We start from the raw sequence: 25,692 nt of genomic DNA, 5'->3' as shown, positions 1-25,692 counted from the left end.
AAAATGTCAACCAAAAATTATATTTCACCGGTGAGTTCTTCCATATCATGGTATGCCAAAGGAGCTACATTAGTTTTACTTTGTGAAACAGAAGAATAAATTTGATGCTGTAAATAAAGTGTCTTGGCAGACACCGCTTCGTGCAAGTGTAATTAAAATAAACAATTGAAAATGATATATGTAGTATAAAAGGACACCCAATTTCATTTTAGTATTTAATTTTTTTAGCGATATCGATTTAAATGGAGTTCTCTTTTAGTAATGATAGAAGGTATAACAATGTAGATATTTATTGAAGGTTGGAAAATGTCAACACATTTACTTGAATTTACTCAAGATTAAATATACTCCATATTTTTGTTTAAAAGTCTTGATATTGCATCTATTACATGGTTTGTTTACATGTAACAACGGTTGTAGTGTTCAAAATTAGTCCAGCGAGAACAAATTAGCCAGATTAAAAAAAAAGGAGATGGAGGATTTTAAGTATGAGATTCCTAGTATACCTGATGATACTATAATAGAGATATTTCAATGTTCCGTAGACAACAAAACAAATATCGGCGTATGATGTATGTAACCCGTTTAAAAAATTATAATTGTTGACTCAATAAAATCCTTTACACTGTATCCCGATGCACCTATAGTCTATTTATCTTTGACGATCAGGCCTTTTAAATTCAAAATTTAAATGATCAAATAGATACTACGATCGATTGATTTTACAACGTGCTTAAGGACCATGATAATGGTCATAATATTGTTCAATTTTACACCGAATGACTACTTGTAACTATACAGCATAATTTGTTTAACCACTTAAAATTATGCATGTTCAGCAATGTACAATTATTAAGAGTTTTAGTTTTTTTTAACTGGAATTAAACGATGGGAAAACTAGATAGAGGGCGTTTTTCTATATCTACAAATATTCTTTTGACCGTGGCACTCATTACAAGGGTAAGTTTATTTGTTTTATGTGGCAAAATCTCAGACGAAGCTTCGTGACTTCCGGATTACGCCCAGGTTTAATTTTCCATTGTCTTTGAAACGATAAAAGAGTAAACAAAGGAACCAAGGTTATAGCGGTAATTCAGGGACAAAGACCAGACATGGAAAACAGACATACACAACAAAGAACATAAAGTAACTAAAATCATACATACAAAGTAACAAAAGTAAATGAGCAACTCGGACTCCACTAAAAACTGGGAGCATGGACCAGGTGCACCGGTAGGGTAATGGTCCTCTGCATTTCTAGATATGCCCACCGAGTTGATCACAAAAAGTCAAGTCCGGGGTAGACAAACGAGGAAAGGAAAACTATAACCCGTTGAATAAATCGGTTGTCATGGTGCTGATGGATGGACACACCATAGCGATCCACGAGTTCATGATGACGACCATAAAACCTCTGTATGATGACTTCAATCTTGTAGCAACATAACCCTGTTCCAGAGGCCTATTTGGTAGAGTTCTAGCGCGATACAAAAAGTCTGCGTAGTTCCGGCAAGCTCTGGCATAACGTATGAGTTGTGATATGAACACTCCATAAGCGGGAGCGTAAAAGATATGAATATCGGATATATGGTTTAATTTTAAAATTAGCAGACAGATAAAAATATTTCTGCCATTATTATCGTGCTAACTAATGACATGTGATATGTATCATCTGCTATCTTAATTGTATAAGAAAGCGGAAATAATTACCTAGCCTTTGTACATATTTATAAGTGTATATACTAGAAAAAACATGCACTTTCAGGATTAGAAAGCTCCTGAGATATAATGATTATGTAGTGCGAATTTTGAAATAAAATTCAATAAGTAATACATTAATTGTCCTTTTCATTACTAAATAAAAATGTCAATTCAAGCAATATTTGTAGTTCAGTTACAATCATTGAAAACTAATTACGCTTGAAGAGTATTTAAATGTATAACAAAATAGTCATACGAACAAACATACCTCCACAATTTGATTAGCTAAAAAGCTTTTAGGGTATATATATAATCTCATTAAATAGTTCATGTTGACAAATTTACCAAACAAGACGTATCGTGATGATTTGAAATAAAAATTATTCTCTTGAGATTGTGAATTAGGATTTCGAGACAGTATGCAATTGATTACACCATATCTAATGATTTGATCATTATATGATAATTTACCTCCTGTACATATGTTTTTTTTTCAAATACGCTATATTTATTTATAAAGTGATTTATGATTTTTTTTGCTTTGTATTGCCATAAATACTAAATGGGGAATACTTGTAAGATGTTGAGAATAAAATTTTTAATCTAATTATCGAAAAAGACCAAGATTAAATGGTTTTCATATATTCATATATGCTAGAGACACGATATTGTCAAACTTAACTTGAGTGTTAAATTTCAAGTTAACACAGTGGGTATTGTTGTTCTTCGATAAGCCGTTTTTGTACAATGATTTGTTCTGTTTTTGTCAGATGATTCTTGCCGATGATTTAATCACAAAGGTTTTTTTTTAAGATATACAGGTTATTATGAAATGGCAGGTTTTAAGAATTTACTCCCAACATGAACAAAAATTAGAGTTCAAACATTAATTTGTCATATTAATAGTAATATGACTAAATGCTACGCATTTACAAAATAGTACTGTCTAGTCATACATAATCATGTAATTATGATATTTTGATTGTAGATCATCTGTCATTTTGAAAACGGCGTGCTTTCTAGATTGATCCAACGTTCTTTTATAATTGTGTATTTAAGAAAAAAGATCATATTTAAATGTTGTTGTTTTTATACCATGCGCAAATATTTTTATCCGATGGGTTTTGGTTCCTAGATAATCAACGATTCTGAACGTTGAAAAATGACGAAATGTGAGAAATTGATAATTTGTCGTTGTTCACGCGTTTCGTGTGATATTGAATCTATACCATAAATCATATGTATAAAGAGAAGCAATAATAAACGCAATTTAAGGTAATGAAATTTGATAATCGATTTGTTTACGCGAGTGTTCATAGAATTACAAGGATATTTAGTACGTCATTTGAACTATTTATGATCATATGCAAAAATTAATGCCCGTCCAAATGATGCTAATTTCCAACAATTTATCAATCAATGGAACAGTCGCTCCCTGTCTGAGAAATCTACGCTATCAAAATATGTAAATAGTACGAACAGACTCGGATGCACTCGATTTAAAAAAAAAAAAAAAAAAATCGAGGTAAACATTTTGATGTACTCTAGAAATCTAACGTCAACTGGTAATTTAAACTGCATAACCAGAACTCAATCGTTTAAGTGTTGTTGTTTGAAGTAGTGAATATCTTTGAATTATGATTTTAGTTACTTTATGTTGTGTTGATTACTCTTATTAAGGAAGATATTGTGGAAAACCATAAATGTGTGCTATCCTCTTTTGGTCTCTCTACCAAGGACGATGATTGTGATTTACCATCTATGTACTGGATTCCTGAACTCCACAAGAATCCATATAAACAACGTTACATAGATGGATCTGCAAACTGTAACGCCTAACCTCTTTCTAAAACTTCTATACTCACAACTGTCAGTTCATACGTTATCCCATACCTTGCCGAAACTATGCAGACTTTTTGTATCGCGTTAGAATTCTAACAAATAGGCTTCTGGAACAGGGTTATGTTGCTACCAGATTGAAATCATCACTACAAAAGTTTTATGGCCATCATCATGAACCCGTGTGTACTTACGGTGTATCCATCTGCACCATGAAAACTGATTTGTTCAACGTGTCATAGTTTTGCTTTCCTCGTTTGTCTACCCCAGACTTGACTTGACATTTTATGAAACTCGGCGGGTGTTTCTAGAAAAGCAGAGGACGCTTACCCTACCGGTGCACCTGGTCCATTCTCGAAGTTTTAAGTGGAGTCCGAGTTGCTTATTTGCTTTTCTTAGTATGTGTGTATGATTTTGGTTGCTTTATGTTCTTTGTTGTGTGTGTCTGTTTTCAATGTCTGGTCTCTGTCCCTGGGTTACATTCTTTTGATTACCGCTATAACCTTGGATTCCTTGATTACTCTTTCATAAACATCTAGGATATTCAAATCATAAATTGACCTTTTTTGTTAGGTATATCTATATGACCTATAAATGCGAAAACAAATACGTATTTCGATCAGACACGTAACCGCACCAATATTAATATACCAAAAAGTGTGAAAGATTTGCGTGCACATGAATTTTAAAGAAATTAGGACTCAATGTGAAGTGATAATGCGACCTTTTCAACGTACGTTTGGCCTTATTTATTCAAGACCACTTCATGTACGATAAAAAAATTGTTTTATTTTTGTAGACACTGACATTCGGTCTAACCATGTTAATAGCGTATATGAAGGCCAAAGATGCCATTTTCGATGACAATGTCACTCGCATAATGAACCTAGACACATCCTACAAAATGGAACTAGGGACTGCCATGCGTTCAATTGCTTACTCAATTATTGGTGTCTTTCTGATGGAGTTTGTAACTGGCGTATTTTGTACATTAGGCGCACTTTGTAAAATAAAGCCTTTTCTTGTCGTTGTAAGTGCATAACTATGCTATCATATTGAGATATGAAATAAATGAAATTTAAGGGCTCAAAGTTTTGTTTTTGTTTTTTTTTATAATAGTTTTACAATCAAATTATAGAAAATCATTTTCAAAAACATATTTTAGCCATATGTTATAGTAATTTATCGTAACGGTATTTTTTCTCAATTTTGTTTCCATCTTTGGGGTTTGTTTATGATATAGACGTAGACGCATAAACTCAATATTTCATATATGCAAAAAAAAATACATTCAAAACATTACACAATTTTACTTTAAAAATCACAAATACAGATACAAACTATATGTGCACGGCACACAAGACTACATTTGAACACACTGTGAGGCATGTATTATATGATGTTTGTTTATCTTTTCAGACAGTGATATTGAGCTCAATGATGCTTTTGATATACACCATCTATTTTGTCCTTTTGGCTTTGTTGTACGACAAGGTAAATCTGAAATGAGGTTTAAATCCTTAAAGTTTTTTTCTTCTTTTGCCAAAACAGTTGATAATATTGTTAAATTTAGACAGTGATTCAGTACAGAATAATAATAATAATTCTTGAAGTAAAATTATTTCAACAATCACCTTTGGGTGTCGCATCATCAATATGTTGAGAGATAGAATATAATAGAATATATAGGTCTATGACATGAGGACAAAATTATTAATTTCCATTGTTTTGATAAATCGGAAAAATTAGCCAAAAACAGGGTTCATACATTCAAACTATGTTAAGTACTCTTATGAGGCTGACTTTATTTGCTGATATAGTTCAAAGAAAGGATCATCGTTTTGACAGATCCTTTGCTCATAGTTTCCACTATGTAGATAACGTATCATCGTTAAACAATTCTACTACTTTTGGGGAGGTAATATATCGAATCTACCCCAAAGAACTTGAAATAAAGGATACTACAGACACCGAAGTCAGCCTCTTAACTTAACTTTCACTTATTGAAAACTATTTCCAAACTATACGACAAAGGCGATGACTCTTTATTCCGTATTGTCAACTTTCCTTTTATCTGTGGCAACATACCTTCAACACCAGCGTATGGAGTTTTCATACCACATCTCATACGTTATGCCTGCAGTTACCATAACTATGCAGAATTTTTCTACCACACCAGGCTTTTTACAGTTAGGCTGCTGGAACCGAGTTATGTTGCTACAAGATTGAAGAAATCACAACAGACGTTGTATGGCCGTCATCTTGAACTCGTGGATCGTTACGATGTATCCATCTGTACCGAGAGAACCAATTTGTTCAAAAGGTCATCATTTTTCTATCCTCTTACGTCTACCCCGCACTTGACTTTTTATGAGCAGCTTTGCGGATGTTTCTAGGAAAACAAAGGACGCTTACCCTACCGGTGTACCTGGTCCATGTTCCCAGTTTATAGTTGAATCCGAGTTGCTTATTAACTTTTGTTGCTTTGTACGCATTATTTTGTTTATTTTATTTTCTCTCTGTGTGTTTAATTTCCATGTCTGGTCTTAAAAGATAAATGAACCGGAAGGACCTTAAAGTAGTACATGGTGTACTTTTTTTACAATATACCGATGTGCTTTATGCTGATTAGCCATCTTCATTCTTCCGTTTAATCTACACAGATTTAGATCCGAAAAGCTAGAATAATGCAGAAGAAGCTAAATAGTGCTTACATCGTACATCAAATTTATGTTTTTTGTGTATAAATCAACCATAACGTTTATGAATTTCAAGACACTTGAACTAGTGGACCATATCTTATTGGTTGACATAGGATTTTGTAATTTTGTTTTTGGTTTTTGGTTTTGTGTTTGTGTTTGTTTTTGTTTTTTTTGCCTATTGTGGCTATGAAAAGTTGTCTTTTCTTTATTCACAAGACTATGTTTTGTTTTCTGCCGATTCTGAAGATAGGACGGAGTAGATTTTTTTTTGAAGACATGACTAACCGAAAGTCAAGTATTTAACTGTCAATACAAATGTGCTGAGAATGAAATAACTCATAAACATGTATAGTATCTGGACAACATATACAGTATTTTTTAATCAAAGAAGTAGTTTTTGTTCTTATAATATTTTCATCAATTTTTTTTTCAATTCTGAGATATAACGAACGATATTTTTTTTTTCAGACAAATAACATCCACAGTACACTGGATCCTTTCGTTAATATGTATTGGGATTGGAACAATGGTAACTACTACCATATGTATATTTCGCAAGATTACGAAGTAAATGTGTTTCCTGGGTTTTTACGAAAGGTTAGCTATTTATTTTATTTCGACTAATGCATCGACGTTTGAAACATGTCTGGTAAAAACGTGATTAAACTATGACGAAAATGCAGAAGATAGATATTTGACCAAATGCAGTTTTAAAATTAGTTGTTTGTGTTTTACCGCTTGCCTATGCAATATTTGAATGATTTAATTTTGTGGATTCAATGCTTGATGAACCATTCTTCAGAATTTAATTTAAGCTAATGATTATATAAGTTTGTCATGTGTGTCTCTTCTTTTCCTGTTTTACAGTTAGGTTGTGAATCAAGCTTTTCAGCGATTCATTCATGTTTCAACGTTTACAAAGAACAAGTTCGGACATATCTGAAGACTTACTTTGGTGTGATAATCGCCTGCTTTCTTTGCCATGTACGTAATCATAATTTTCTTACCACATGTTAAGATTTTTAAGAAAAAAAAACTCTTCTTGTAACTGATTTGAACTACAAATACTTCAAGTAGAGAAAACCTGCACATGAATGTTACCTGTTTAATTGTCAACGTCTAGACAAATACATTTTATAGTTGATTTGATTCAGGAGAAGGAACATCGATTAGCTAGATCCTTAAATCTCAGTTTTCCGCTATATATAAGACGCATTATCGTTAAGCAATTATGGATTTAATACACCGCATCCTCTCCAACGAACATGAGATAAATGATGCAACAGACACTGTGAAGCTGTGACCTAAACTAAGAGATAGATAGTAAAGGAAAACAAATGACCAAACCGAAAGACAAACGCAATGATTTTTTATTCCATATTCCGTATTTCCTTTCATTTGTGGCAACACCCCCTTAGCACCTCCGTATGGAGATTTTGTATCACAACTCATACTTTTTACCAGAGCTTTCCGTAACTACGCCGACTTTTTGTATCGCGCTAGACCTCTTACAATTAGGCTTCTTTAATAGATTGAAGTCATTAATACAGAAGTTTCATGGTCGTAATCATGAACTCTTCAATCGTTACGGTGTATTTTTCTGTACCATGAAAACTGATTTGTTCAACGTGAGAAACATAGGAAACTTACCCCTCCGTTGCACCTAGTCCATGCTCCCACTTTTTAGTGGAGTCCAATTTGCTTATTTATATTTGTTGCATTGTATGTATTATTTTATTATAAGTTATGTTCTTTGTTGTGTGTGTCTGTTTTACATTTCTGGTCTTTGTCCCTGGATTACAGTCTTTTGATTTCCGCTAGAAACTTGGTTCCCTTAATTATTTTTCCAATAGTTATTATTATTGTATTATTCAAGCATTCTCTGATTTGATAATATTTAATCACAGCATATACAAATGTTTTGGCGCTTAAATGAAGCAAAACGAAAAAGTTACCCCAGGAAACAATAAGAAGTAGTAATTGAGTAACGGCATCTACATATAATTGTTTTGTAGATAATATCAATAGTAGCCTCTGAATATACATATAGAAAGCTTGAGTTCAAAGAAATAAGAACTGGTTTGTCAAGAAATAAGTACTACCTCCTGTTTACATTGCGACATGGAATAGGGAGAACATTTTTACTTTTCGTAAGACGATCATGGCGAACGTAAGTTTGAATGTGAAAGAAGGTATTCATGAAAATTCCATTTTATCATTGTTTTATCACAGGCCGGTCATTTTTGTAGCATTTTTATTTACTGCGAGCGATGGTGAGGGGTTAAATACCGACATAAATGACCTGCTCATGGTTTAACAATAATAATGTGGAGTTTCCGTGTTTTATTTCGATTCTAAAGTTTCTTTATATTTTTGTAGAGACATAGCCAATGCGTTGCACAAAATAACGACTGCTTTGGAGTTATATTTATATGACTTTAAATTACCACGATTTTCGGTTTTTAATCTGTACTTTATGGTCCTTGCAAATTATGATGATCACTGTGCAAAATGGCAAGTGAGGTTTGTTAACCTCGTGAAAGCTTAAGAGTGTACCCACATATAATATCAGGTATTTTAAAAATATATTTTCAAATCGTAATTTATGATTGGTCGATATATTAGGACGTCTTTTTGGCCTATCGCCACCGGTCTATTTACTTAACGTTAACGTCCATTCAACGATGATGACTGAGCTGGCTGGTCTAAGCGGAAGCTATGGGCAAACAAACCACCAGAAAGACCAAGAATCAACCTCTTAAATTAGTGAAGGGGCAAAAAAAAAACAACACAAACACAAAACAAAAACAAAAATCAAGCATTTGAAGCGAACAAATGATATGATATATTGTAAGTGTGGAATTTCACATATGTAAGCTTGCATTTGAATCCCTGTATTAAATTTACACACAACGTTTCGTAGGTCTAAAATTGTTTTCTGTTCAACAGTACTCAAGATTACGTCATTGGTGAGTAAATTGTGGTTGTTAATTTAAAAGTCATTAAAGAAAATTGTGTATATGCTTTAAATCAATCTACTTATTAACTTCAAACAATGAGTTTAATGTAAAACCATTATTGATTTAGTCCATACACTCACCGTCTGGACCGTATGAGTAATCTTCTGAAAGCATTAATTCATTTGCTGAAAAAAAAAATAAATAAAATTTTGAATTTAGCAAAAAACAAAAGCGTTCTGGAATTAATTCTCATTTGATTGAATTCAAAGGTAACGCAAAACTGTTAGGCTATGCGTTCCATATTTCAAGTCTTGTACATGTTTTTTACAACACACTTAATATATTACATCTAACACTTGAGAGTTCTTTTGGGTTGTTAATCGATTTCCTTTTATTTACAATGGATTCATAGAAATCATTTAAGATCAGATATGTGTTAATATCTTGTGGTATATATAAGCATACGTAAAGTAATTTGTAATACCAAGCTCCTAAATACAATCGTGCCAAATGACATATGATATTTGTCTAACGCGTTTGATGAAGGATATAACATTGGTGTAGAAACCAATATATATATTCGTTCAATAAATATACCACACGCTTTTGCATATTCCTTGTATTCTTTCTTTCCGTATTTTCAAGGTTGCCAGTATAGCACTTTTTGTATTAGGACTTATTCTAAGAGGAGATATCATGATAACCAACGGGTCACTCAAACATATATTCTATCAGATACAGTTTAATCAGTATTATTTCTACGACATTTTGATTGGACTTTCGGCATCAGCGGTTGTCATTGGCTTTTCTGGGGCAGCTTCATCCGTACTAAGCATGGTTGCTTCATTGCGACAATCTCAAATGCTAAAGATAGCGGTAGGTAAAATTGAACTCGTATGATATATGCCTAGATAGGTTATATATATATATATATATATATATATATATATATATATATATATATATATATATATATATATATAAACAGAAGATAATTAATGCTTTGACATTAATGCCAAGATCTCTGTTCAACCAAATTAAAGGGGTTGGTTCACTAAGTACCAAATTTGGCCCAAGCACAGTTTTTGACGAAAGCTTTACAGATGGATAGGTATTGATGAAATATATATATAAATAATTAAATGTCTGAATATCAATTCTGCCTTTCCATGGCAACTGATTGAATCTTTCATAGGAAAATCACAATTTTTTCATTAAAATGCCATACATTGCCATTTTATTCATCTTTGCTATTGACTTTCCTTATAACTTTCGTGAGACTTTGTAGTAGAATGGTATATAATGCAAAATGAACAAAAATCACAACAAAAACTAATGTTTATTTTATGTTTCCATGGAAACCAATCAATTTTAAACAACAATATCACCATTTCTTACTTCTAAACCAGCGCAATGATGACATCTATTTTAATATGTTGTCCTTAAAGTACTTCATTATTAATTACTTTCATAGAAACTTTAACGTAGTGAATTGTTTCTAAAATTTATTAAAACAATTTGCAAACTTGCCACTGTCATTTATGAGCAGGATTAATGTTAGACATTATGAAGTGTCAAACAATCAAATTAACTTCAGTGCAAATGAACTACCAATTCTTTAGTATAATTTCGTTAAAAAACAACATTTGTTTCATTAAAAATATTTTTTATCTGCCATACAAATGACTACCGTTTTTTTCCCATTCAGCTGGTGATTATATAGAAGTGGTTTAACTCGTAATACCTGAGGAATAATTCAGATAAAATAGTATTTTACAAATGAACTCAAAGTGATGTTAACAACAATAATTTAAAACAATAACAATTTCAAATCTTTTGTAAGTAAGAAGAAGGCTTTCTTAAGTATATAAATTATAAACAATAGATTAACACAATTCACTTTTTTACTCCTCTATCACACTTGCTACCTTCAGTCTGATGATTCTGTTTTACATTTGCATAAGGAGAAGTTCGTACGGAAATGTTAAAATATCAGTGCCAACCCGGGAAGATAATTCAAGATCCGACAGTAAAATATGTTTTTTCTCATTCTTGAATTTTGCAGCCACTGCCAACAATTTGCAGTCATATATCTTAACGTATATTTATTTTTTATTGTATATGAATTAAAACATACTAAATGCATAGTAAATGTTGCCAGTTTCGCTGTTTGCCTTTACAATTGATGTGGTCATCTGCTGCCGCTTCCGAACTTATTTCACCTATTCGGTTTATTACTTTATAGAAGGAATAAGAGTAACTGAGGTTTATGGACAGATGGCATACTTACATTTCTAATAAAGATAACATATTATATTTCTGTACATGATCTGTAAGCGGTTTTGATGAAATCATAAACATCAACATTGTAAAGTTCGTAATCTGGCACGATGATGTCGCTTCGTTTTCCATGGTACAATAAACAACGAAAACGCGGTCCGAACGGAATGTTCCGATTTGCGTAAACAAAACACGCTTCTCAAAAGTTAAACAACATAAAAATTTTAATAGATCGCATTTCTGGAACTCTTAGATATTGAAGGTGGACGTAGATATATAAGAGACGATTTTATCATAAAAATACATAGATGTTCTACAGCTGCCCTGATACTACATTTTTCGTTTGAAGTAGGGAAATCGGGGAAAAAACTCAACAAACGATCATACCATCAATTAGACATAGCTATTTTTTCACTGAAGTGACAGAGAACTTTTGCTACAATATCATTTTGTTGAAAGACGACATTCAAAGTTTATTATAAGCAACAAATATTACTGTTGGGGCATTTTTTTAATTTTCAAGACATAGTTGGGCCGAATATCTTGAAAAGTGAACCAACCCCTTTGAACTGTAAATTAGAAGTCTTGAAATTAGTTTTAATGTTCTTTTGCATATTGATTTCATGTAAAAACTTTTCTTTATGCAAACAAATAATACAGTTTCTATGGAAAACAGTACTTTCACAATTTAGAAATCTGTTTTTTTGCTTTGATAAACTGTACATATTTTTCAGAGTTGTATTCTATCAACTATATTACTACTACCAAAAATTGTCTTACTGGTTTTTTGGTCTCTGTTAATTGTAAGGGTAAGTCATACATGTTAAGTTAAATCGTTTGTTTGCTGACTGTCGTGTCGTATCATGTTATATTCAAGCCTTTGATGTATTTCTAGTAAACAGGTCACGTAAATAAAAGACTCCCGCAAAAGTGTATTCCTAAGAATCCTAAATTTAACCATGATGACCTGATGTATGGTTACGGAGTCCAAAGGTATCTAGGTGGTGACTAAAATGAGTTATTAAATGAACAAAGGTTAGCGACCTCGGTCGTCTGACATTGAATCAACTCCTGCTTTATTTTAACTAAACCCAAAGTTCTCATTGGCAAATGACTCATTCCTTCGTTCAAACAATTGCAAAGAGGTGACAACACTTCTTAAACAGTGGAATATTGTGCAAAGAAATGGCTACTATATGGTAATTTTATCAGACTTTAATAACAATTGAAAGATGAGGAAAAATCTCACATTTCTGTCATAAATGCAGAATTCTGTTAAAATATTATTAAAGCTATATCAATAAGAGTTACAACAAATAAATTACCGAATACTTATCCGATTCATAATCAAGTTGTTCAAAATAAATCTGTCAAAATAGATTTTATACCATCGGAGCAACGGCTCTGACATTGAACAGCTGTAGAGGTAGGCCGAATTATGATAAAACATGAAAGCTATACCAAAACAGAGGTAAGACAATCATATTATTTGCTGCGCAAGACAACATCTATGAGTTTGAAAGGAAAATTATGAGCGTTTCTTTGATTATGTTTTAAAAGCCACAAAAGCTTCAAAATCATACTATGAACCATTTAAAAACAAATCATGCTTATAGATTTGGATTGCCTACTTCAATTAAGGAGGGAGAACTAGTGTAAGGGACATAACTCTTGAAATCAGTGATATGTTTGTATCATATTCAATTTCACCAAAGCCTCTTAAGCTTTTGCTTGAAGCAGAATAAAATAAATCCAAGTTAATTAGATGGTTATATAAGATGAATGTAAAATGCTGCATACCAACGTTCCAATGATTTTTAATAGTTCTGTTCCTTACCCTAGGTCTACCTCCCTTCCTACATTGGTGGTGTTTTATTTAAAAATGAAATCATTTTAGTGACAACTATGTCTACAATATTTTTGTTTCAACAGTGTATTTGATTTTACTCATAACTGTTTTTATTTATAATGAACGTTTTTGTTAACTCTGTATTATATGAAAAGTTCACAGAAATGTGTCAGTCCAAAATACGTATAGTAGAGGTAAAAGTGTAATAAATGTTCAGGAAGAAGACAATATTTCAATTTGTTGATATTAATGTATTTGAATAATCACAAAATCGTTACGATTTGAAACTAGCTAATGCCCGACAGCTGTACTTAACGTTTGACTCCAACCCGTGATATGAATATGAAATTCAATGTCTGTAAGACACAATACCTTGCCTTTATTTTAAGATGAAACATATTACACATACAGGTGTGCAAAGTACACAACACACATAACTCTATAGTAACACTACTTAAATGCCGTAAAAGGAAATAAGCATGTGAAAGAGTTATCAAGGGAACCACGGTTATAGCGGTAATCAAAAGAATGTAATCCAGGCACAACGATCAGTCAAGAAAAACAGACATACACAACAAAGAACACAGAGTAACTAAAATCATACATACAAAGTAACAAAAGGAAATGAGCAACTCGGACTGTACTAAAAACTGGGAGCATGGACCAGGTGCACCTGTAGGGTAAGCGTCCTCTGCTTTTCTAGAAACACCCGCCGAGTTGCTCATAAAAAGTCAAGCCGGGGGTAGACAAACGAGGAAAGCAAAACTATGACACGTTGAACAAATCAGTTTTCATGGTGCAGATGGATACACCATAACTACCCACGAGTTCATGATGACGACCATAAAATTTTTGTAGTGATGATTTTAATGTTGTAGCAACATAACCCTGTTCCTGAAGCCTATTTGTTAGAATTCTAGCGCGATACAAAAAGTCTGCGTAGTCTCGGCAAGCTCTGGCATAACGTATAAGTTGTGATATGAACACTCCATACGCAGGTGCTGAAGGGATGTTGCCACAGATGAAAGGAAAGTTGACAATTTTGAATGAAAAGTCATAACGTTGTCGTAAAGTTTGGTCAATAGTTTTCCTTTACCATCGATTTCTAAGTGTAAGTCAAGATATGAGGCCGACTTTACAGTGTCTATAGTATCCTTTATCTCAAGTTCCTTGTGGTAGATGCGATGTATCGAATCCCCAAAAATTAGGATTGTTTAAATATAATACTATCATCTATGTAGCGGAAATTGAGATTAAAGGATCTAGCTAAACGATATTCTTTTTTTCGGATCAGATCAGCTATAAAGTCAGTCTCATGCGAGTGAAACAATAGGTAAGCAAGTAGAGGAGCACAATTTGTTCCCATTGGAATCCCGACCGTTTGTTGAAAAACGCGTCCACCACACTGTACAAATATGTTGTCGATTAAAAATTCCAGCATTTTGTAAACATCTTCTGTATATTTGGAAGATGATTTGGAATTATTTCTTACAAAGTATGAGGAATTTCTACCAAGAACTATATATTTGTATTTAGGTGTACCATCTTTTTTGGAAAAAAAACGATGTATAATGTTTTTAAGTCGGGATGTTGCATGAAAAACAAAACTTAACAAAACAAAACAAAACAAAACAAAAACACACAAACAAAATAAAAAAGATAAACAGAAGCAAAGGAAAAAATAAAAAGTGGAAAGGACTATGAGGAGACATGCAAGAAAATACATGTTGAATCCCAATATATTTTCGCCTATACATTTTTCGTATATTTTCTGTAAATGAGTTAAGTGAGATTGTGTGTTTGTATTACCTTTAAGTATGAAATATTTCTGTTATGTAATAGATAAACAACAACATGAAATACCAGTTAAGTAATCAACAGAATGGATATTATTATAATAACCAACAAAATACTATTACAACACAATGGAACGGCATGATTCTTGCTGTAAGTATTATGTATTAATTTTTTGTGCATTTTGAGAAACTTAAGGAGGTAGACCTATGGTATGAGAAATAACTCCTGAAATCAGTGATATGTTTGTATCATGTTCAATTTCACCAAAGCCTTTCAAGCTTTTCTTTGAAACAGAATGAAATAAGTCTGAGTTACTTTGATGCTTACATGAGATTGATGTAATATGGTGAATACAAACGTTCCAATGATTTGTAACAGTTGTGTCCCTTACCCTAGGTCTACCTCCTTAGGTCTTGTAATTGTGTTTTTCTTTCAAAACCAAGCCTTTTCGTATCTACAAAACACTTATTATTTTTGTGAAATATATACAAATTATAGGTAACAAATAAATTACAATACACAATTGAAATAATATGGGAATACTGGTTTAAATTCAAGATTCAAAATCATTTATCTTCATCCAACAACAAACAAAATCACAGTTTTTTTTATATCTTTTTGCTAGTAAGACTAGTAATTTTTTTATACAATTTTCAGCTGGATTGCTGTGGCGTGTTTAGTCATTCTGACACTCATTATAGGCATTATGGCTCTGCGTTTTGCTGCAAAGTGGCCCATGACTTTCGAATGGATCTGTCGGGAGAGTATAATAACTATTATTACGGGCTAGAATACTATGGGGGTTGTGGTGGATATAAAACAAAGGTTAATATGAAAGACTTTTATGAAACAAACATGCATGCATTTCTGTTCTATAAAGATACATGGCTTCTATTATACAACTTCAAAAAGCGTTTGAACTTCCCTGTATGGTTAATTGTGTAAACATTTCTGAATGATATGATTCGGTAAAGAAGAAATAATTCAACGATTGTTGCATGAAATAATTATGTGTTTTAATCACGAACAATGTAAATTTATTAAAAAAACTTCTTGTTTAAACATTTCATTCGATGACAATCCATTTTGTAAGATCAGCCACTGGAAGCGTACTATATTTCACGGTTCCAACTTTCGAAAAATGATAAGTGTTACATGAATAAAGTTATGAAAATAATGACAAAGGAAGTTTTACCATATAATTGTGTAGATAAGCGTTGTAAGCATTCAATGTGGTTTTTGGTTTTATTACTTTTTGTAAAAAAATTTTTTTGACTTGAACTTTCCAAGTATTTGGTTCTAATGTTCCTGCTGATAATTTACTCCTTGAAACGCGTGTAAAACATACCGAAATTTGCCATATCAGTATTAATATTCTATTGACCACAATGTATTTCCTTAAGAATATATGTTTAGTTGATATAGCTTCGTAGATAAAACTCTTATTGATGTTGTCGTAGCCTCTGAGTAAAATAAGTCAGACCTTGTCAGTGTGATAAGTCAATTATTCAATACGAAAACAAAAACAAAAACAAACATAAACTACTTACTGTAGTGTTTTCACCTAACGGCAAAAAACTTCAACAAGCCAAAAAGATTGTGAATGACGAGCATATTATGAAAAGTGTATGCACGTCCTTTGTATAACCCTGTAATTTTCTGACAATAAGATCTGAAATAATTAATTTTTACAGACATGCAACAGCGCTGTACTTTGGAAGACGAATATGTATGTTGGCTGGTTATTAGGAATTATCGGGCTGCTTATCATTTTGGAGGTATGATTTGATGTATTAAGTGGTGACTTAAACATTACAGGTCATTCAATTCTCAGGTTTATTTATAGGTTATATCTATTTATAATATTTCTATCGGTCTAATGATGTAACTAATAATTAAAAAAGCCCGTGCGGGTCCGGGTGCCAAAGGAATAGCCAGCAGCATGCCTAAGGTTGTAGTAAAAGGTGACTAAATAGTGCGCAGAAATATAGCCAGGGGCTAGGAGCTCTGCCCACAGAACAACTGGGATGTGTGCTCTAGGTAGTGTAATGGAGTTCCCCTGGCGTGTTACATGCGGGGGTTGTCAGGTTATAATACGGAAAACCTGAACGCAAGCCATAGTGGTACACCGTGTTGGGAAAGATGTCACGTTCCTCTCACGTTAAACAATCCTACTTTGGTATTTTCCCGGAGTAGGAACCATAGGGCTCCGCCACAGGAGGCTAAATTGCCCGACCCTACCAACCTCTCTTTATTTCCAGTGGCAATCAAAATTTCGCGAACCCGTTGTCCTTGTGTCCCGTCCCATTTTTCATTTCATCATTTCATGTTCATTTTATCATCCACTTCATGTTCATTGCCTGAATATAGCTGAAATATTGCTGCTCGGGCGTTAAACCCCAACCAACAAACAAAAAAAAACAAGCAAATATACAAATCATGTGTTACTGTTTCTCCTCAACTACATAATAACACTGCATAAGTGGCTATATACATTTTCATAACCACTTAAAAGTCGATAATGATTCTCGTGGTTAATTACAGATAGACAGACAGACAGCCAGACAAACAGACGGATCCCTGAGCAAAGTGTTAACAGTTTTCCGAGTACAATAGCGGAAAAATAATAAGGACGTTCATGTACATGCACAAATCATTGTTGATAAACTTATCAATACTTTTAGTTAAATCAATTTCTATAATATTTGCGAAGTTTTAATATATATAAATAAAAATGAAACATTATTTTATTAGAATTGAAGATTACGAATAATTGTAAATTAATGTGGGAAAGTTTGAAAAAAATACATCTATATAGGTAATTAACCTCCCGCTATCGGTCGTTCTCGGCTTGAGCCTCCCAACATTTCATCATACATTCTTCAACGGTCTTGTATGTCTCCCGGTCGGAGCTGGTGGGAGCTTAAGTTATGCCGCTTTCAAGATTTTCGCTAATCATCAGTCAAAATAATGGGGATGAAACTGGGAAGGTAAGAGGCCCAGAGGTGACGCAATTTTGGATAAAAATAACAGGGATCTCCTTTTGTAGAGTTTCCCAAGATTAACATCAATGCAAACTGTATCTCCGCTAAAATACATGAAAGCTTGGCATCTCTAAAATTCAGGTTCGAACAAAACTTGTTTCAATAAATGCCACGTGGATATTCATATTACTAAACCTCAGATGGTTGACGGTCAGACCATGCTTATTTAACCTGAAACCTACATGTATGAGGCATTGTCGCACTCCATCAAATCCACCACCCGCGACGCGCCTGTGTTTGTTTTTTCTTTCTAATATTTTCAAGAGGCGAATAACAAAATTTAGGAGACATGGATTAAATACAAACGTAACACAGGATGCAGCTGACTAAAATGAATGACAAATTCATTCACATAAAATATAGACGCTAAAATTTACATTAAATATTCGAAAAACCGACAATAAGCTGAGCTGCAGACAACAATTAGCATGAAAGGATCGCTTGGCACAAATATTATATAAGACCTGTTATAACAATACTAAAACTACATGTCGGCTATCAAGCACAGATATTTACACATAAACATGAAGAATTTACATGTACATCCATGCTACTCCTGAGCGGAGCATCATAGTACTTCCTCAGGTAACAGCTTTGATATAAAAACGGGTATTTGAAGTGTCTACATGCTTTTTTTTGGCGTATGTGTTGGTGTACACTAAAAACGAAAGAAATGTTGGAATATTTACTTCATAGACAAGCAACTTAAGCAACAGGATTTTATACACACAAAATTGCGTACAATTGACCAGCATTTTGCATATATTAAATTTGCAATATCAAATACATGTAAGAACATGTTTGATATGTGTGCATTATAAATGTATATGTATTGAAGATTTTTCCCAGATAAAGAAAGCAGTTTTGAAAGAAGTTCTTTATATAGAATTGCGCTTAACCATTGTAATAGAGAAATGCCCAGAGCCTGGATTTTTTTACAGGAAAACAATGCAAACGGCTTTTAATTTTTCTACTTTCAAAATAAAAACAGAAGCAATTAAAAAGCTTTATTCGCGTTGGATATATATTATAACAGTGTTTCCAACTTTGCCCGATCGCATAAGGAAATAAAATGCTTTGCATCATTTATTACAAACAAAATTATCTTTAGACAGCGTGCTACAGGTTTCTATACACTATAATTCTTATACGAGCTTATTTAAAGCATTTCATTTTTGTACTTAGTTCCCAGCAAAAGTAAATCATAATGTAGAACAATATGTTATGGAGGAGATTTATACGGGTATTAGAGCAAAAAGATATTCAAAACTATTGGATTCAAATAATAAATTCATAGATAAAATCCCACGTAGAGGACAGTAATACGGTTCAAAGTACATAAGTGCATTCACGTACATGCATGCATAATCATAACAGTGGCTATATCAAAATCGACGTCTGATCAAAGATTATTTAAGCCTCTTTTTTATTCTTTGGCATAAAGCTGAGATGAAAGCTCTTTAATTAATATATCTACTTCACTTGCTACAGTGTGTGAGAATGGCCAGGTGCTTAATCATGTGACGGTTAGCTAGGTCACATGATACATGTCCAGGTAAAGTTGGATTTGCTCATTTTTGTAGCGATTTTAAGCGTGATTTTCGGAGTTTTTTTGTTAAATGCACATAGAGATCCAGCGTTAACCAAAAATCTTTTTCCTGTAGAAAGACTATATAAATGTACACTTTCAGTTTCAATTTCTTTTTTGGATAACGCTGGATCTTACTATAAAATAAGTGGCAAAAGGGTGCAAAAAAATACTATTTTATTTGCAGAATAGCCTTCCAGGCGGTTTTTGTGTATTCGTTTCTGTATTGTTACTCTTTAAATCACAAACTGAATGCTTAAAAGTGAAAATTTACAATATGTATTACATTATTATTCAGTTTTCTTCCGAATGTTTGATTTTTTTAACGATTATTTCAGTAGGCAGAACAAGGCCTTATGGACCCTCATCATTTCCCTAAAATGCAATATACTTGATAAAAAGTATGACAGACGAAGCAAATTAAAAGTAAAATTCGACGAATAAACCAAACAAAGATTTCTTAAGAATATACTTAAGCAAATCATTTCAAAATAGGAATTAATTTTGAAGAAAATAATTTATATCTTTGATACTATATGCTGAATTCGATCAGAAAATATTGAGTTGGCTGTTTTAATATAAAAGGGTTATTGCATTTATATTTTACAGTCTTTTTTTAGTCTTTGAGGGCAGAAGTTTGTGTGTTAAACTGAATAATCAAATTATTATCATCATATATCTAAACAAAATATAAATACTTTCTTCCAGATTATAAGTATTATTTTGATCAACAAGGAATATCATATAGATCACGTTGAAATTCATGCAGATGAAACGAAGCTTGGTAGGCTTGTTGCATTGAAATCATTTTGGACCATCTTTTTAACAATAGGTACAGGACTGAAGTCTTTCCTCGGCAGATATTGTAATAGGTATAGCATTGTATAAAAATAACCCAATATAGCGAGTTATTCACGAAATGTCATCAAATCAATATATGAAGTAGTTGTAGCAATATTTTAAGCGCATTCTTCTAATCGCGACATACTTCTGATTGCCAAGTAACCTTCTTGGAGTTCGTTTGGAAAAAAGTCACCCTATTTTGTTACTTCTTTTAATCTTATAATTCAGCATCCATTTCCATTGAATGTAACCGAATTTCATATAACTATTTTATTAATATCTATAGTGTTTATATTATTTTGCCTTTACCATTACAGGTCAAAGTCTGGTATATTTCACTTAATTTCTACAGCAATAGTATTTGTAAGTTTTACTTGGTTGTTCCAAGGTTTTTTTTATCAAAAAATATTTTCATGAAGATGTACCTTCCTTATTAGTTATATGCGAGGTTAAGATAATAATTAGAGTTATAGAGTGAAACAAATCAATTTCGCGGGTACTATTTTCGTGTGTTTCTTTCTTCCGCGAAAATAGCAAATATTAGTACACAGCGAAAATAGTACGTTTACAATATTTGTTTCTTGATTCATATTGATAAACTTTTAGGAACTTTAAAAAAAAGTCTATCACAGGAATGCCTTGTAGCTTAAGTAAAATATTAGAAAATTGAAGGCTCAAGAATCCTCAAAATAAAGTTCCAAAAATCTTCACAATTAAAGTTACAAGTATTTCAATAGATTCCAGTACTGATTTAGATTTACTGCGTGCCTTTTTCAGGTTTGCTGCATAGCACTGCTTTCGAATGCAGTACGAATTCGATATGACGAAATTTTTGGTAACAGAGATATAAAACCTTTGTTGGATAGAGTGAATATAACTGGTAGCACCTTTATCGATGCTATTGACAACTTTTCTACAGTTGTTATAACGTTTGCATTAGCAACATTAGTTGTAATAGTCTACTCTATCTCGATAATGATCCCGAAAAAGCTTAATAAGCTCTTCAGTATTGTGGTAAGTTTTTGAACTTTTTGTTTATTCATTCTACCCAATTGGGCATCTCTTTGTATATATTTAGGAATTATATAGATTTATTTTTTACAGTTTTACCATGATACATGTAAGACTACTACATACGCGTGAGTTAAATCATTTTCGGACATTCGTTGAATTTCAACACGAATTGCTGATTCTTCATTATTTTTTTATGATATTTTGGTTTGAGGTATATTACAAAAAGTGAGTCTACTAGGGGAGAGACACTCCTGAAAGGCTTTGGAATACATCTCTGTTAACCCTTTGTCGGGGAGATTTGTCACAGTAAGCCTTGAACTTAGTATTAATTGTTATGAGTAAATTCGATAGACTTTTTAAAAGGCGTTTAGTTAATGAACTAAATAATTAAATGTTTGCCAAAATTGCAGGGTTTCTTCATGTGGGCATCTTTGATTATAGCAAATACGATTGAATTAGGATTATGGGGCAAATTTAGCACTGAGGTAAGTTTTACGTTACAAATGCGATATCGTCATAAAACAGCATGAAGGGTAATTCTTCATAATTAGGATGATACAAAATATGCATAAAACGTTAAACTGTTTTTTTTTTCCTTACTTCTCAACACATGTGGCAACAAAAAGATAATGAACGTGCTTTTAATACGTATGTCTTGCATTGTCTTAACAAATACCTGTATAACCGACTGAATATTAGCAGAAGCGTTTGTACAAAACAATGTCGAATCATCAAATGATAAAATACGGAAAACAGATCGTAAAAGGCTAATGAATGAAACAAAGCAGCACAAACGTCCTGCATATGGTCAAGCAGGCGCCGTGCTGCCCGATGCAATTCATGTTCCTTAAACCAGAATATTTAACAAATGGATTTTATTGAGCATATTCGAAAAAGAACTCTTTATATCGGCCAGTAAGGTTACGATAACAAGAGGTTTTACAAAACGACTTATTTTTATATACTCTTGTCCTAGCAGTATTTCTTCAGTTGCTGAACCAAATTAGGAATTTCGGGAAATTGTAGCATCATTTAAAAAAAGCATATGAGTTGAGAACAAAACACCGTAATCTCTACCCATGTGTTTCTAATTAAAAATCAACAATGTGCTTTATTTTAACCTGTTTATGAAAAGAACAAATATGGTAAGTAGCCAAACCTGATTGTGGCGCCAGTAAGTATATCGGTAGAAACATTACCTAAAATGATAAATTTCAACGATGAAACCAACGACAATTTGACCAATGACATTTTATACGTATTATAATTTAAGATAAATCCCTGAAAGAAATAAAATATATTATGATAATATGTAAACCTACATGGATTTAAATTCATGTCTTGAATTAATACAAATCATCCTTACTTGTAATTATATAATTAGCTGTGTCCATCCCTGAGCACGAAGGAAACATACACATTACAAGGAACAGAGCGACATGAATGGTTGAAACTCGTTCAGGTGGAAACTTGTGTATTTTGGAAAATACATATTGTTTGGAAACGATGTATACAGTAAGGAAGTGATTGTTTGAAATTTCAACGCAGACGCACATAGGTGGTCTCACACATTGCCTTTGGTCGATAAATCAGCGAAAAAATAGCATTCATTGTCCACAATGTCAAATGTTATTTAAGTATGAATAGTTACGTACCTTACTGGCAAAACCTAGAATCGTAATTATTTCTTTAAATAGGTCTCATCAATTGTAAAGGAACAGTTTGAAAATGATATCAAGTCGTACAGGTACTCGCAAAGGTCCGGTTTAAGTTATTATGATCAGATATCATTCTACTGGAATACTTTATTTGTGAAGGTAAGACGATAAACCTCCTTTTATTGCCTTTTGATTACTGCATGTTGCTTTCAAAACAAATATTGTAAAAATTACAGAATGCCTTAAATTTGTGCTGATTTTGTTTGATAAAACATTTTGACCTTTTCGTTTTATCAAATCTGTTAATTATATTTCAGGCAAAATGTTGTGGCACTAATTCAACATCTAACTTGAGTTTTCACGAATCGTATTGGTATAGACATAATCGTGATTATAATGGTCAAGAACTTCCGTTCCAGTGTTGTACGACACAAACCGAAATTTATCCATACGATTACATTTTTGACAGTACATGCAGATACACACCGAATTCATATCACGAAGAAGTATGTATAGTTCTTTTTTTTTGTTATGTTATGCTATGTACTAAACGTAGTGTCTTTTTTTCTCGACATACAATTTTAGTACTGTATAAAATGATACCAGCATAAATTTATTTCGTTTTGCTTTGTTTGCTCTTCCCAAGTTGATACTCCATAAGACAAGAAAATTGTACCATATTGAGAAAAATTAATGAGAGACAAACAAAATATTATCCATGTATTTGTTCTTCACTATAAACGGAACACAAATCAAAGGAAATATGACTCTAGGGGTAACAGAGATACTTAATTTAAGCAAACGATTTGCAGGATTGCCCAACAGTCATCGAGAAAAGGTTATGGAATTATTACAGCTTACCATTCTTCCTACTGACTGTTGTTGTCCTTATAGCCGAGGTATGTAATTTAGTATATCAGACGTATAAGAAAGGAGAAAGGAAATAAAGAATGAAGCGTAATACAACAATTACTGATAACTAAAAACTGATAAATCTAAGCAAGTCAAAAGATATAATCACGAAGAAAAATCCGTATGTCAAATGGCAATATCAAAGTAATAAATGAAATTATCGTAATAACCCCACTATGGTACAGGCGTTCCTGATGGAAACAGATAGCACACACATTACGAATAAGAAAAGGAGAAATATAGCAAAACGAATAAAGCACGTGTCAGAAAAAAAAAAAAAAAAAAAAAAAAAAAAAAACTTTGTATGAAAAGGTAATTTCTAACGAAGTATATAATTTGATATCTTAAAAAAAACAACAAAAAAAAAGTTTAAATATCCTTCCGAAGCAAGCAATGTACGTGATTTGAATATTTAAAAAGAGAAGTTCATTGCATAATTTGAAAATGTCTGGGTCTTAACATTTTGATAGTTACAAATTTTCAACCATCATTTAAAACAAATAGTGTGCTTCAACTTTTACGGTTGATAAAAAAAATAATTCTGATTTGATGTTTCAGATTATAATCGTTACTTCAACTGTACTATCTCGAAGGCGTACGTTATCAGACGATGACAAGATCGAGTTAAGTATAAAAGACATCAAAGATCAGGCACCTGAAACTGATAATGGAACCAATAAGCAACAATCCGGAACTGTAAAATCTACCAGTACAAAACCTAAACCAGTCAAACGAGAAAGCAGCAGATTGTCAATTTTGTCCAGATCAACAAAGGTTAGACCAGATTCAGATTTTGGAAATGACACAGAAACGGCTTCAAAAAGTCTGAGAGGGAGTCTCAGAAAAGGTCTCAAAAGATCGCTGAAACGCAGCGTGAAAAAAAACGGATGATAAAAGTGACGTACACACCAAAGCGTTAGACGACGATATGTCAGAAAAACCCATTGACAATTCAAATGAATATGGCGATGCTACAAAAGGTCATACATCAAAAGAAACACTCACAAATGAGTCTGAAAATAACAATTACACTGAGTGTAGTCATATGGAGTCAACGGTGACGAACGGTAATGAAAATCATGCTCGTGAGGATATAAATAAAGATGTATTGCCATTCCATGATTCAAAGTTAACAAACAGTGATGTTGATAATAAACAGACAGAGGCCACTAATAAGACATCACAACTCATGGATGCCACAGAGGGAAACATAGGCACATTAACATCAGCATGGCAAACAGCTGAAGACGACCATGACAAACTCACAAGGTCATTCAATCCTAATGTTTACTTTAGCTCTCCTGTTCCATATGGAAGCTTACAATCAGACATTGGATTTAAACCTTACGATAGTGGACCTGAAACATTAAAATATGATATGGGCGTTGAGGAATTGTAGAGTTAAAGTTACCTACTACGTGACTTAGTCTTCTTTTGCACTTTTAATGCTTACCTGTTCAATTGCTTTTATTTACAATATGAACATAAATTATTTTGTTTCTGAA

At 32.6% G+C, this 25,692-nt stretch overlaps 1 protein-coding gene across 1 annotated transcript; it reads left to right on the top strand.

Annotated features, from left to right (window-relative positions):
• The first annotated feature begins 746 nt into the window (after positions 1-746).
• LOC148610299 (uncharacterized) lies at positions 747-25,692 on the top strand. The gene is made up of 20 exons (XM_088542649.1): positions 747-960; positions 4,340-4,570; positions 4,960-5,034; positions 6,711-6,839; positions 7,110-7,226; positions 8,258-8,412; positions 9,166-9,211; positions 9,848-10,078; positions 12,217-12,291; positions 15,174-15,278; positions 15,786-15,953; positions 16,823-16,906; positions 20,469-20,632; positions 20,921-20,966; positions 21,381-21,617; positions 22,028-22,102; positions 23,315-23,434; positions 23,593-23,781; positions 24,088-24,174; positions 24,746-25,692. Exons 1-20 carry the CDS (start codon positions 889-891, stop codon positions 25,076-25,078), a joined length of 2,739 nt encoding a protein of 912 aa, XP_088398775.1. The 5' UTR covers positions 747-888; the 3' UTR covers positions 25,079-25,692.

The sequence above is a fragment of the Perna viridis genome, chromosome 8, assembly GCF_037379345.1.
Source record: "Perna viridis isolate PV_CMFRI_1.1 ecotype Kerala chromosome 8, ASM3737934v1, whole genome shotgun sequence".
Lineage (NCBI taxonomy): Eukaryota > Metazoa > Mollusca > Bivalvia > Mytilida > Mytilidae > Perna > Perna viridis.
The sequence above is the reverse complement of the archived record's forward strand: the minus strand, read 5'-3'. Positions and strand labels throughout refer to the sequence as shown.

What these genes read in the sequence shown, in the direction of transcription:
- LOC148610299 (XM_088542649.1), top strand. Translation starts at nt 889, where the DNA reads ATGGGAAAACTAGATAGAGGGCGTTTTTCTATATCTACAAATATTCTT. An exon ending in TAAAGCCTTTTCTTGTCGTT is followed by an intron (nt 4,571 to 4,959) that starts GTAAGTGCATAA and finishes TTATCTTTTCAG; the next exon opens with ACAGTGATATTGAGCTCAAT. An exon ending in GTGGTGGATATAAAACAAAG is followed by an intron (nt 15,954 to 16,822) that starts GTTAATATGAAA and finishes TAATTTTTACAG; the next exon opens with ACATGCAACAGCGCTGTACT.